The 15,182-nt window shown below is 42.9% G+C and overlaps 1 protein-coding gene across 1 annotated transcript in view; it reads left to right on the top strand.

Annotated features, from left to right (window-relative positions):
- The window catches only part of Manba (mannosidase beta), a 48,276-nt gene extending 40,551 nt beyond the window's left edge, over nucleotides 1-7,725 (top strand). Inside the window, exons 15-17 of the mRNA XM_070022354.1 lie at nucleotides 2,244-2,386; nucleotides 3,673-3,927; nucleotides 6,460-7,725. Of these exons, the coding sequence (XP_069878455.1) occupies nucleotides 2,244-2,386; nucleotides 3,673-3,927; nucleotides 6,460-6,684 (623 nt within the window). The 3' untranslated portion in view covers nucleotides 6,685-7,725. The remainder of the gene's footprint in view (nucleotides 1-2,243; nucleotides 2,387-3,672; nucleotides 3,928-6,459) is intronic.
- The last annotated feature ends 7,457 nt before the right edge of the window (nucleotides 7,726-15,182 follow it).

Here is a 15,182-nt window from a genome sequence, read left to right as displayed (position 1 = left end):
AAAGTAGAGGGTTGGCTGGGTGCTGGTGGCTCATGCCTGTAATTCTAGCTAATCAGGAGGCTGAGATTTGAAGATCGAAGATCAAAGTTATCCACAGTAGGAAAGTCTGTGAGACTCTTATCTCCAATTAACCACTAGAAAACTGAAAGCTGTGCTCATAGTGTTAGAGCACTAGCCTCAAGTAAAAAGAGCTCAGGGACAGTGCCCAGGCTCCGAGTTCAAGTTCTACAGCAGGCAAAAAAAGAAAAAGAAAAGTAGATGGTTATTGGGGTGTGGTTCTCTACTGTGGGGTAAAGCTAAAAACTCAAGGCCCTGAGTTCAGTCCCTAGCACTGCAAAACAAAGGTTAAAAAAAAAACCCCAACAACACAGTACTAAGAGCTGGAATCCTACAACACTGGGAAGAAGTTGTTTTTTCTCATTCCTCCATCTTGATAGCCTGCACTATGTATTCTAGCATGTCTCCCTCTCTCTTTGTTATAAAACACCACCTCCCTTAAGTTCCAGGTTCTGTTCTAGATCTTCTACCAAGTAATCTTTGACTTTCATAGCCACCCGAAGTGTGGTGTTTTACAAGTAACAAGACAAAACAGAGCAGTTCCAAGAAGATAAGAAGCAAGCTCCAGGTCCGGTGGCTAGGAGGCATTGGATCTTCCTTTCTAATTTATTAATCACTCTACTTTCTTTAATTTATTGCTTCAAAGTAGCTTAGTCACAAGATCTCTTTATAATCACCACGGGCGAGAGGAAATGATCAGCATATGTCAGAAAAAAATTACTGAGCTGGAGCGTTTGGTACCCATCTAGTTAGCTGAAAAAATGTTTCCCTTCCACATGGTCCTGACAATGTTTTTAGAAAGCTCATGTATTAGAAAGTGAACTAGAACAAGAAAGTTCACTCCCTAATTTTAGAAATTTTAGATTATCATCTTTTTTATTCTCTGTCTCTAGCTGTCTCTGTCTGTCTCTCTCCTTTCCTGCTCAAGTTTGATGATGCTTTATAGGTTAGGGTCTTTATTGCTAAGAAAGGAATATGCTAAAAATCAGATTGAGTTTGCCAGGCATTGGTGGTGTAAGCCTGTAATCCTAGCTATCTAGGAAGCTGAGATCTGAGGATCATGATTCAAAGCCAGCCCAGGCAGGAAAGTCCATGAGACTCTTAGCTCCAAATGAACCACCCCCAAATGGAAAATGGAGCTGTGATTCAAAGTTGTAGAGCACTAGCCTTGAACAAAAGAGCTCAGGGACAGAGTCCAGGCCCTGAGTTCAAGCATAACCTCTTCCCCCCCCCCCACGAAGTCCCAAGTTTAGAGTTGGGCATACTAGATCCATTGTGCCAACAAGCCACAGAATCCCACCGATTATTGACTACTTTTAATTGTATTTGAGGAGCTCTGATGAGTTACCATTTTGTTGGATGTTTTCCTCCAGTATGACTTTAACAGCATATTTGCATACTAGTGTTTTTGCTCAGATTTTGTGCCTGTGGAAAAAGGAGGTTTTAGATTCCATATAATAATAATCATAATAATAACAACAACAATAATCTTTCCTCTTCCTCCTCTTCCTCCTTCTTTTGGGGCTCATACTGGGGCTTGAACTCAGGACCCAGCACTATTGCTTGGCTTTTTGCTATTTAATTGGAGAGAAGAGCCTCATAAACTTTTCTGCCTAAGTTGGCTTCAAACCAAGATTCTCAGATCTCAGCCTTCTGAGTAGTTAGGACTACAGTCATGAACCACTGGTGCCCAGTCCATTGCACAAAATTCTTTTTGTCGGTCATAGGGCCTGAACTCTGGGCCTGGGTGCTGTCCTTCAGCTCTTCAGCTCAAGGCTAGCGCTCTACCATGTGAGCCACAGCGCCACTTCCCGCTTTTTTTTTTTCTGTTTATGTGGTGCTGAGGAATCGAACCCAGGGCCTCATGCATGCAAGGCAAGCGCTCTACCACTGAACCACCTTCTCAGCCCCTGCACAAAATTCTTATAAATAAATATTTGCAATAAGTGTTCACTGCCCAAGATACGGAGTTCCTCCAACAGAAATAAACAACAAACGAACCAAGCCCCACATGTATGCCCGCCCTGAGCTCTTAGAAGCAAAATTACAAACGAGAAAGGTTTCCCACCCTCCCAATTTTCTCCCATTCACTGTAGAAAATCCTAAGGGGTTACACCCAGTTGAGCCATGTACAGGCCTCTCCGACTGCACCCCCAGCAGTCTCCTAACTCTGTCAATCATTTCAGAGTACGGAGGAAAGTGGAAAATGCTTCACTACTTTGCTAAGCGCTTCTTTGCCCCGCTGTTGCCAGTGGGCTTTGAGGATAAAAATGTGTTTCATGTGTATGGCGTGTCGGATCTTCACACAGACTGTAACGTCACCCTCACTGTAAGTTACTTGGATTCCTTTTTTCTTTTCTCTCTCTCTAAAATAAAGGAGAACTCAGACTATTTCCTTAGTTGCTCAGTTATATGGCTTTGGCACACATGAAAAAGAAATTCATTTACATCAATGTGTTTTGGGGCCTATCCTGACATTGGGCTATCCTTGGAGCTAGAATATGTACCGTATTCAGGTTCAATTCTGCTGTTCATTATGGAAACTTGAGCAAAACTCTGAACGTATCTTAGTGACTTAGTTTCCTCAGCTGTAAACAATGATATCTGCCTGTCTCCTTTTAGGCATCCATGAATAGTGAAGGGAAGATAGATATAAAAACGAATTATACATACTATTGTGTGTCATAGAAATATGAGTATAAGTATGAGAAGCCGAGGATAGTCTAAATTTACACAAAGAAATGGTTTAAAATGATATGCTAAAGTTGTAATCAGTAAAACTATTCCAAATAGGAATGTAGAAAAATGAAACAAGTTCAGCTACAAAGAAAAGGTAGAATTCTTATGCTATAGTGTATTTGGAAATCAATACTGAAGATCATGCCTATAGAATAATCACAATGTGCTTCCTGTAGATTATAAATTTAATTCTTTGTTTTTTTGTTTTTTGTTTTGGGTCTGGTTGTGGGGCCTGAACTCTGGGCCTGGGCGCTGTCCCTCAGCTCTTCAGCTCAAGGCTAGAGCTCTGCCACTTGAGCCACAGCGCCACTTACAGCTTTTTTCTTTTTGCTTATGTGGTGCTAAGGAATCGAACACAGGGCCTCAGGCTATAAATTTAATTCTCAAAACAGCTGGTGAGGGTCATTCTGTTATTAAATGTGTGCATGTGTGTGTGTGTCTGTGTGTGTATGCACATGTGCGCATGTGTGCCAATACTGGGGTTTGAACTCAGAGCCTCAAGTTCTAGTTTGACTTTTGCTCAAGGCTGGCCAGTTGAACATCTCCACTTCCAGCTTTTTTTTTTTCCTGATTAATTGGAGATAATAATCTCACAGATCTTAAAGATTTCAACCTCTTGAGTAGCTAGGATTACAGGATGAGCCGAAAGCATGTGGTGATTAGTCTAATTTTCACCTAGGAAGAAATGAAGATTCACAGGCGTGTATAACTTAGTGGCCTAGTGAACAGGATTAAAACGCTAGCTTCACCATCTCTTAACCAGTTCTGCTATTCTGACTTTCAATGATTGTCACTACTGTTACCCTCTAAAAGAGATATGGTAGCCGAGATTTTTTATTTTTCATAGTTCATTTGTATTGTTTTCGTTCTCCTCAGGTGAGAGTCCATTCATGGCAGTCCTTGAAGCCTTTGTGTTCTCTCTCGATGAGACGTCATGTGATTAAAGCAGGACAGTCTGTGCTCCTTTATAAGGGGCGAGTATCTAAACTGCTGGCGTGCGGGAACTGTACCAGGCAGAGCTGTGTGATTTCCTTCTACCTTTCAACTGACCGGAAACTCTTGAGCCCAACAAATTATCACTTCCTGTCTTCTCTGAAGTCTGCCACCGGGCTCCGCAAGGCTCAAATCACTGTAAGCATCCTTTGTCTCAGATCCTGGTGGCCATGTGGGAGCGATCCTGTTCTTGGGCTAGCATGCTGCATCCTGCCAATTGTGAATTTCCCTCCTGATACTGAGTTTAGTGGAGAGTTGAACTCGGCAGGTGCTCTACCACTTGAGCTATGCCCTTAGTCCTTTTGCTTTTAGTTTGTTGTTCAGATAAGGTTATTTTCACCTAACAGGGATCTCAAAGCATGATCCCCCTTACCTCTGACTCCTGATAAACTGAGATTACAGATGGGTGCCACCATGTCTGGCCTTGATTTTTATTCATTTTATTATTTACTTTGTCAGTTGTGGGGCCTGGACACTGTCCCTGAGCTTTCCGCTCAAGGCTAGCACTCTACCACTTTGAGCCACAGTGCCATTTCTGGTTTTCTGATGGTTAGTTGGAGATAAGAGCTTCAGGGACTTTTCTACCTAGGCTGGCTTTGAACCTTGATCCTCAGAGCTCAGCCTCCTGAATAGCTAGGAATACAGGTGTGAGCCACCATCACCCAGCAGCTGGTTTCTATTTTTAATGTAAGATTTGTCAGTTACTGATTCCTGTCCCATCCCTCTTGCCTAGTGGGGCTGGTGCAGTGGAGGGAGAGGCCGCAATAGTCATCCCCATCCATTATGTCTCTGTTAGGTTCTGGGTTCAGTTGTAGGTGCTTATTAACAAAATCTCTGGCTTTTCCATCAACCTGAAATGTTGTTGTCTGGATCTACAAATCGAGGAGGTGAAGCAGCAGCTAGGGATAGCGAGGTAGCATGGAAGCCCAGTTGAAAAACTCCAATTTTGACTTTTTGATTGATTACTTCAAAGTAACTTCATCAGCAGGTCCTTACAATTGGTGAGGAAAGAAAATCCTAGCATGATCAGGATGTGTTAGTATCAAAACCTACGCAGCTGGAAGATTTGGAATCTGTCTTGTTCATTGGAAACCTCTCCTTCCTTTTCACCCTTCACATAGTAACCGGCAACATTTTTCTACAAAGTTTCTGTCGTTGGCAAACTTTATATTTGCCTTATGATTTTACTGTCTTGGAGATTTAAAAATTGACCCTTAATCCGTGCATTTTATTCAAAAGAGATTCATTGAGAACATGCTGTTCTTGTGTGAAAAGAAATCTAAGTTACCTGTAACAACGGAACTAGAGCAGATAGAAAGGAATGACAAAGATTTTTTTTTCTCTCAGCAAAATAAATAATAACAGATTTTAAAAACTACAGTTACATTCTGGACAAAAGCATTTTTTAAAAAATTTTCTTACCTGGCAAAAATTGGGAGTCAGCTCAAAGGCTTTCTTTATTTGTCCTGCCACCTTTGTATTTCAATGAGACTGTCCTTCTTAAAGAGAGACAGGAATAGAAATAGTGTCAATTCACATTCATTTGGGAGAATATATAGGCTGGGTACTGGTCATCCAATCCTCCCTGAAATCAGCAGATGAGTGCAGTCACACGCAGATAGGAGGGTCCCTATCTGAGGATTACAGCAACAGTGAACAAGGTTTCAGTGTCTCTTCTGGCCTTGGCCTGGAAGCAGCAGCTTCTTGAGTGGCCACTGGGACTGGCTGGAGTGAGTCATGTGACTCACCTGCCTTTGGCCAACAGTGGATTGGGGGGTGGGGGATGTCATTTGGGAATTTTGCATCTACCTTCAAGCGTGAGTCTCTGATCATCTAAGGTTACATGATCTGTTGTCCTTTCTGCTTCTATCAGTGATTTTCGGTTTATAACCCACACAAGGGTATACACTTGAGTTATATATACTATAAACAATCCTTGGAAATTCTTTATGTGGCATATTACATGGACAAAATAACCTTGCAGCGTGGTGTGTATGTGTGTTGATGGGCCATGTTGCATGACAGATGCACAGCTTCAACAACCAGGTGACACTGGAGTCTGGACTTCCTGAGAGGCTCACAAGTTTGTGCCTGCTGGGGAATAGCTTATCCTCCCCCTGGGCAAATACTAATCTGCAAGCTAAGAAGAATGGGTGCAACTTGTCTAAATGTCAATCTCTCTTTTTGCTCAGATTGTACATACAGAATTCACACAGGTTAAAAATGCTGGCAGCTGGGTGCTGGTGACTCACACCTGTAATCCTAGCTACTCAGGAGGCTGGGATCTGAGGATCCAGGTTTGAAGCCACCTTGGGCAGAAAAATCTATGAGACTCTTATCTCCAGTTAACCAGCAAAAAGCCAGAAGTGAAACTGTGGCTTAAGTGATAGAACATTAGCTTTGAGTGGAAAAACCTAAGGGAGTACATTCAGTCCTGAGTTCATGAATCAATACTGGTGTGTGTGCACACATGCACACACACACACACACACACACACACACACACACACACAAATTGTTATGTATCTGAAACTGCATGGAGCACAGGACTTGAGCAGGTGCACACCAATGCCCTAGGCTCCCACTGATGCCTGCTAGGCATTCTGCACACACTCTATAGCTCTTCCCTTAGCCTTGATTTATCTTTTTGTTGTTGATGTTGTTTTCCAGGCCAATATCTCCCAGCAAGGTGACACATTTGTTTTTGATCTGGAAACCTCAGCTGTGGCTCCCTTCGTGTGGTTGGATGTTGGAGGCATCGCTGGGAGGTTTAGTGACAATGGCTTCCTCATGACTGAGAGGACCCGGGCTGTGCGGTTTTACCCCTGGGGACGCACCAGCAGGAGTGAACTGAAGCAGTCTTTTCATGTGACCTCCCTGGCAGATATTTCCTGAAGGAGACCAGGTTGGGTTTCCAGTGGGAAATAGGGAATAGAGCCTGAAGAGGCCGGGAGACCTAGCTGCTTTCTACCGCCTGTCTGACTGATCACTATGTCATGAGTTTGTTTGGGGAGGGCTGTTTTAACATGACACAATTGGTTATAATGACACTGCTTTCAGGGACCACAGTAATGTAACGGGGCAGGTGTGTGGACCCTGAGGTTCTGAGGGAATGTTGATCTTTGATAGTGTTGAGAAATACTGAAGAATCAAAACCAATCCCTTGACTCTGTGTGTGTGTGTATGTACTGGAGTTTGAACTCATGGCCTGGACACTGTTGTTGAGCTTTTTTTTTTTTTTCTCAAGGCTGATACTCTACCATTTGAACCACACCTCCACTTCTAGCTGTTTGGTGTTGGAGATAAAAGTCTCATGGACTTTCCTGCTTAGGCTGGCTTTGAACCATGGTCCTCAGATCTCATCTTCCTGAGTAGCTAAGATTATAGATGTGAACCACTGGTGCCTAGCTTTCATTTGAATATAGGAATTTTCTTTTATTGTAAGTCTTATTTGAAACTTACTTTAAAAATTACTGCTTTAATTTTTTAAAATACTATATTTATTAGAATACATTATAGATACTTTTTTTTGGTAAAGAGTGTTAGAGTATTTTCCTTTGAAAAGGAAGCTGATATTGAAATGGACCTCACCATGGTCAGTTTGGAATTTTTTAGGTGTCCTGACCTTGGGCTTTGTTTGGGCTTCAGGTGTGATAATATCAAATGGGCTTTCCAATCTAGGCTCATTGGCCTTGGGACAAAAGTGAAATTCCCTTTTGCTTGAGTTTAAATGATTTTTACCCATGTTGATTAAATATAAGTTGCTATAAAATGGTTTTATTATAAATCATCACATTTATAAATATATTCTGATAATAAAGATAATATGGCAGCTAGCTAGTTTGGGTACTGGTATGTAGAATTTTATAAGATTTTTATACTTTTATGTAAGTTTGAAATTATGTAAAAATAAAAGTTTATGAATTCTCCTGGCAACTCAATGTTTTGTGTTTTTTTCCCTGTGGTTCATTTAATCATTTTAAAACTATCCTAATACATACCCGATGCTATTCTGGACTTTAATTTCTGCTTTGTAATCGAGAATGCTTAAAGACCCTCAACTAAGGTATTTGAGAGTTTTTTCTCCTGGAAAGAATTCATATTTGGTGACAGAATGGACCAGCAATTAATGTTTTGATATAAAACTGGGACTCAATGGTTTTCTTTTAGAAACTAAGATGAGTTAGAGTTGGTAACCCCCAAAAGATTGTTGTATTAATATACAACGATGCAGTTGTCTCTTTCAGTATCTAAGGGTTTCCTCGTTTTACACACACACACACACACACACACACACACACACACACACACACACACACACACACACACACACACACAGAGCAGACTTTGCTGAGGAGGAGGAGGAAGAGGAAGAAGCACACATTCTCAAGCCGTGTGTGTGGGGGGGGTGGGGGGGCTTTGAAGTTGATGGGCCAGACATTCCATGGCAGTTCTGTCCTCCCTGGTTGTACCATTTGAACTAAGGTGCTTAGCTTCAATGTGCACTTTCTTGTGTAAAGTGGAAATAGTAGTACTCACCCTGTTGTTTGTATTGGAATAATTAACCTAATTTAGCTAAAGGTAAATTTAGCAGGTAGTTGGGAGAACACATAGAGTCTGGAGAGGTACATGCCAGTAGCTCATACCTGTAATCTCAGCTACTCCAGAAACTGAGATCTGAGGATTAGAGTTCAGAGTCAAGCCCAGGGAAGAAAGTTCATGAGACTCTTATCTCCAGTTAACCACCAAAGAAGCTGGAAGTGGAGTTGAGGCGCAAGTGGTAGAGTACCAGCTTTGAGCAAAAGAGATAAGGGACTGCACCTAGGTCCCAAGTTCAAGCCTTAGTAGCAGTATAAACAACAACACAAACAATAGGGTCTGGAACAGAACATTGTAAATGTTAAGGAAATAGTCATTGTACTTCTTAACATACTAATTAGCACCTCACTAATATATGAAACAAAGTAAAAAAAAAAAAACAAACAAAGGCAATTTGTTACAGAAAAAGATATCAGCTAAAAATAATTTTAAAGAAAAAATAAATATAGGCTGGGAATGTGGCTTAGTGGTAGAGTGCTTGCCTAGCATGCATAAACCTTGGGTTTAGTTCCTCGGTACCACATAAACAGAAAAGGCCGGAAGTGGCACTGTGGCTCGAGTGGTAAATGCTAGCCTTGAGCAAAAGAAGCTCAGTGACAGTGCCCAGGTTCCGAATTCAAGTCCCAGGACCGGCAAAAGCAAGTAAGTAAATATATGTTAACAATAACATATAAAAAGGAGAGAAAGGAGCTGTGTATGTGGTATTTCTATAAAACATGGAATAGCCAGACTTTTCCACAAGCCAGATGTGACAAGGGGGCTAGTCACTGATGGCATTTTGATAGATTGATTTTACTACATTTCATGTGATTGAGTCTGATAGACTTATACCTGCCGGGGGTTTCTGGGAAGTGTTTTGTTAGACATTGTGCAAGCAATAGACAGAGTAGAAAGACTAGGATCAGGTCTTACTGTGTTGCTTTTGCGAAGAGAGCAGGCAGACAGGTCAGTTCCCAGGGTTGTACCTTCCTACTTCAGGACAGAGAGGACAATAAAAATGGTAATTTTCTCATTCACATTCACTATAACTCCTATTCTGTCTTTGTCTCTTACTGGACTTTTTCATTGTGAGACATTTTGGAACCCTGGAAAGTCATTGAGAAAAGAAAACAGCAAGATTGTGTTCTCGGTTGGAATGAAGGTAAACTGGAGGGCAGGAGAACTAAAGATACATTGCCTGAATGTTCCCAAAGCAACAGAGACGGAGAGAGAAAGATGATTCTCAGATATGAAATGTAGTCTCAGCTTGGTAAGATTTAGGAAAACAAGCAGGCATTGTTTGTGTAGGAGATTCAAAGCATCTCACAGTAAGTACTTCCCAGAATCTGGACTGGGTAAAATCTTATCAACTTGATTCCACAGGAAATTAAATTAAAAAGGACTGTGCAGAAAAGGTGATGGAAAAACCCTTAGTTTTTAATTAATTAGAGTGAGGCAGAAACCCTTAATACCCAAGACAAAAAGACAATATGCATTTATTTATTTATTTATTCATTCATTCATTCATGGGACTTGAACTCAGGGCCTGGGTCCTGAGCAATTTTGCTTGAGGCTAGTGCCTTACACTTTGAGCCACAGCACCACTTCTGGTGATTAATTGGGGATAAGAGTCCTACTAACTGTCCTTCCTTGGCTGGCTTTTCAACTACGATCCTCAGCTCTCAGCCTCCTGAGTACTGAGGCTTACAGGTATGAGCCACAGATGTTGGGCTTAATATGCATTTATATTCTGATCCAAAAAGCTGTGTGAGAATTTGTTCATTTCTTTATCAAACATTTGCGGTGGGTTGCTCTGTCCACATTATTCTGTTGCAGGGTTTGGGCAGTGGGAAAGGCAGATGAGTCTCTGTTTCCCAGGACTCAAACAATAAGCAGGTAAAGCAAGAACGGGCTCTGGGCTCGTTAAGCACTTTAGAAAAGTCATTTTGGAAAGCATGTTACAGAAGATTTTTAAAAAATGGTGGAAAAAAATACAGTGGGTACTGGTGGCTGACACTTGTAATTCTAGCTACTCACAGGGCTGAGGACTAAGGATTGTGGTTCAAAGCCAGCCCCAGCAGGAAAAACCAGGAGACTCTTATCTCCAATTAAATACCAGAAAACTGGAAGTGGTGCTCTGGCTGAGAGTGTAGAGTGCTAGCCTTCAACAAAACAGCTCAGGGGCAATGCCCAGGCTGCAAGTTCAAACTCCATGACTGAACAGAGAACGAGAGAGAGAGGGGGGGAAGAGAGAGGGAGAGAGAGAGAGAGGGAGAGAGAGGGAGAGGGAGAGAGGAGAGAGTTGAGTTTGTTTTTAAAGGTTCTCAGTGCAATTCATACTCTCAGAAGGAAGAGCAGAGGATCTGCTGGTCAGCTGGGCTGGGCTCTGACCCACCCTGCCAAGATGTCTTAAAGCCCTCGAAGAGGATCCAGACAGTTTGTGGACTTTGCAGAAGGAACAAGTGCATGGCATCCCCGCTTCATGTTTTATAAATATCTCTCGTGACATCTGCAGACAGGGCTGTTAAATCCTCCCTGACAGAAAACATCGCCAACACAAGGCAGCTTAACCCCTTTGCTCTTCAGAGAAGATTTATGGAGCCTTGTGTGCCACATCACAAGATGAGACAAGCAAGTTTTTACCACGGAGTGTGAGCAAGACATGTTCCCTGGAATTCTCAGGAAATGGGATGTTCTAGACCGTGGACCTTTCTTTTGGCAGTACTGGGATTTGAACTCAGGGCTTTGTGCTTGCTGGGCAGGTGTCTTTGCTCCTTGAAGAACACCGCCAGCCCTGATCATGTACATTTCCATATGAGAATTAGTACTCATTTCTACCTGGTATAAATTTGGGAATACCTTTTGATGCTGCTATTGTTATTGATTATAACTTTTGATTATAACATTTTATTGGGTTCTGGGAGACAAGCCACACGGCGTCAGGAGTTGGAGCAGACACTATTGGCGGAAAACCCCATGTCCAGAGTCTTCTCTGCTCCCAGAGGTTTGCCACGTCCAGCTTCAAAGATTGAATCATCTTGTTGCCCTGTGTCAGAGACTGGTAGAGGCTTTAGGAAGGTGACACAATTCTGAAAAACGAAATCCAAGTTGACAAAGACATGTGGTAGATTTTCCTGCCTGCTAAGAGAGATACCTGACGTGAACTACTGAATGACTCCCAACTTTTTATTGTTTGGAATAGTTGAGAAACAAGTTTGAAAAAAACAAAACAAAACAAAACAAAAATCTGATACTTGGAGCTGCAGCAACCTTTCTGTGACCTTGAAGAATTAAAAAAAAAAGGTTGACAAATAGAGATGTCAGACATATTGAAGGGTCTTCTTATAATGTGACTTTTTTGTTGTTGTTGTTGGTTGTGGGGCTTGAACTCTGGGCCTGGGCCCTGACCTTCACCTCTCCAGCTCAAGGCTAGTGCTCTACCACTTGGGCCACAGGGCCACGTCCAGTTTTCTGGTGGTTTATGAGAGAAAAGAGTCTCATAGACTTTCCTGCTCAGGCTGGCTTTGAACAGCAATCCTCAGATATCAGCCTCTTGAATAGCTAGGATTACAGGCGTGAATCACTGATGCCTGACATAATGTGACTTCTTAAGATCTTTTTTTGTTCAGTCCACTTCCAGCCAGGCCTCCTGATTTTACTTTCAAAAGAATCTAATGGATGCCAAAATTAAAAAGCATGAGCTCTGACACCAGACATCCCTGTGTTTTGAGTTCTAGATCCAGCACAGAAGCTATTTGGCATTGGTACAAATTACTGAGTCTTTCTCTGCCTTGGAAGTAGTAAGTGTTCACTTTCTAGGTTAATAGTATTTAACAAATGTGAACTATTATAATTATTGCTTTGGTGTTAAGCCAACAAATAGGCCTAGGGAGGTGGGCATATTTGAACCTGGATGGACACAGCAGTGAACAGGCTCAACCAGAAGCACAGGGCATAGGAGGCAGTAGTCCAGGGCACTGACCCTTGCCTACCCAGCCTGGCCTGGTCATAGCAATGACCAGGGAATATTTGGTCAATCACTGAAGAGCCAAGCTATGTTTTTAAATTAATAATATATTTATTATATATATGTATATATATATATATATATATATATATTATTGGTCGTGGGGCCTGAACTCTGGGCCTGGGCGCTGTCCCTCAGCTCTTCAGCTCAAGGCTAGCACTCTACCACTTGAGCCACAGCACCACTTCCGGCTTTTTCTGCTTATGTGGTGCTGAGGAATTGAACCCAGGGCCTCATGCATACAAGGCAAGTGCTCTACCAGTGAGCCACCTTCCCAGTCCCCCCCCCCTTTTTTTAAAGGTAAATTATTTGTGATCATTTAAAAAGGGCAAAGATTTCAAAGAAAATAAACATCTATTTCTGACCTTCATATAATGACAAAATGTGCCGGCGCCAGTGGCTCACATCTGTGATCCTAGCTACTCAGGAGGCTGAGATCTGAGGATCATGGTTCAAAGCCAGCCGGGGCAGGAGAGTCCGTGAAACTCTTATTTCCAATAAACCACCAGAAGACCAGAAGTGGCTCTGTGGCTCAAGTGGTAGAGCGCTCGCCTTGAGCTGAAGAGCTGAGGGACAACGCCCAGACCCAGAGTTCAAGACCCACAACCGACCAAAAAAAAAAAAAAAGAAAATGACAAAATGTAAATTTCATCCATCCATCCATCCATCCATCCATCCATCCATCCATCCATCCATTCATTCATCTTGTAATCAAATGGGACCTCACAGTTGAAGGCCTGTGCGCTGAGGTCAGCCATGAGGCTAGACTTGGGCTGGGGAAGGGGACACCTCAGTTTCCCGTCATCTGAGGGACGCTGGAATGCTGCTTCCCTGCGTGTGAGTGTCTCTGGTGAGGAAGGCGTTTGGAGTGATGCCTTGCCCGAGAGGGCCAGCAAAGCACCCCAGCCCTCCCCCCCGCACCCCCTTCCCACGCAGAGTTGGGTGACCGGCATCCCTGTGTGACCACATTTTTGTTATTGTTGTTGTTTGAACTGAAAGATTTTTAACTAATCAATTTGCAATCACAAGGAGATTTTTTTCCTTTGAAAAAGGAACAAATTGTATGTGTGTGTGTGTGTGTGTGTGTGTGTGTGTGTGTGTGTGTGTGTGTGTGTGTGTGTGTGTGTGTGTGTGTGTGTGTGACTCTGGGTGTGTATGTGCATACACATGCTTCATGTGGCCATGGGTTGATGTTCTAAGATTGCGTTTCTGCTAATTTGGTCTCAGTATCTAACTGATATTGGACCAGTCAGTCTCTAAGCCTCAATTCCCTTATTTTTTTTTTAAAGTTTTGGTTCTAGTTATTGGCACTTGAACACAGGGCCTGGACACTATCCTTTAGCTTTTCCACCGAAAACTGGCACTGTACCACTTGAGCCACAGCTCCACCTCTGGCTTCTTAGGATTAACTGGATAGAAGAGTCTCATGGACTTTCCTGCCTAGGCTGATTTTGAATCAGGATCCTCAGATCTCAGCCTCCTGAGTAGCTAGGATTATAGAGGTGAGTCACTGGTACCTAGCCAATTTCCTTATTTTTAGGCTGAGGTGAATGCAGTAACTATCCTATAAGCCTTGTTGTGAGGATTCAGTAAGATAAAGTCTATCCGGTGCCTAACACAGGTTAAGGACACTGTAAATGCTGGTTCTGACTGTTGTTCTTCTAAAGATAAGGCGGGCTATGCCTGGAACACTGGGGGAGGGTGTCCCTTATTTCCTTGCCCAAAGCAAAAGAACCATGTAAGTCTTCTTTACTGAGAAAAAAAAGGACCACCTAGGTGGAAGGAGAAAACCTCAAGGAGAAAGCCAAAGATGTTTCTAATTCCTTTTGTTCCTGTGTGGCTCTTGGCAGTTTTATAAACAAAACCCAAACAAATAACACACAAAAAAACAGAAGAGGCAAGCCAGCTGCGGTGCAAAGTTCAGGCTCTTCCAGGACTGGCCTCTAGCACACAGGAAGTGAGGCCTGTGGGGGTCAGGGTGAACACTGCCGGGTGCTGACTTAGGGAGATGTCCACAGAGACCTGGGCTCTGCTGCCCTCTGGTGGGGAGGGGAGAAGAAGCTGGTGTGTGTGTGTGTGTGTGTGTGTGTGTGTGTGTGTGTGTGTGTGTGTGTGTGTGTGTGTGTGTGTGTGGTGTGTGTGTGTGTGTGTGTGTGTGTGTGTGTGTGTGTGGGTGTGGGTGTGGGTGTGGGTGGTGTTGGTCCTAGGGTTTGAACTCAGGGCCTAGGTGCTGCTCCTGAACTTTTTTGCTTTAGGATAACGTTCTATCAGTTGAACTGTACCTCCACTTCCAGCTTTTTTGGTAGTTAATTGGAGATGACAGTCTCACAAGCTTTCCAGCCTGGGCTGGTTGAAGGGTATGCTTCAGAAGGCAGCTTTCTGAGTAGCTAGCATGAGCCACCAGTGCCCCACAATTTTTAGTTGGAATGTAATTACCATGAATCTATGAAAACTTGGCACAAAGCCTTCCTAAGAAATGATTGATGAGGAAGAAGTCAGATCAGCTAGGAAAAGGCACATAGCAAAGGACAGGAAGGAGACCGTGAACTATGACGATGTGCAAAGATTTCTGATGAATAGGAGGGTGAAGTTTCCCTGGTCTCTTCTGCCTGGTCTTGTTATACATCACCCACCAACTCTCTCCTCTTTGCAGCTTTAACCTACAATCCCTTGGCCTTTCAGAACCAAAATGGCGCCTGGCCCCCATACTGTGTGCATCTGCTACTTATTATTCATGATGTGTGTTTGGCTGTGCAGCCAGAAGGCAGGGCCAAATGGTGGATTTGAC

The sequence above is a fragment of the Dipodomys merriami genome, unplaced genomic scaffold (genome assembly GCF_024711535.1).
Source record: "Dipodomys merriami isolate MVZ:Mamm:240054 unplaced genomic scaffold, mDipMer1.0.p SCAF_15, whole genome shotgun sequence".
Lineage (NCBI taxonomy): Eukaryota > Metazoa > Chordata > Mammalia > Rodentia > Heteromyidae > Dipodomys > Dipodomys merriami.
Note: the sequence above shows the minus strand (reverse complement) of the source record. Positions and strands in the feature narration are given on the sequence as shown.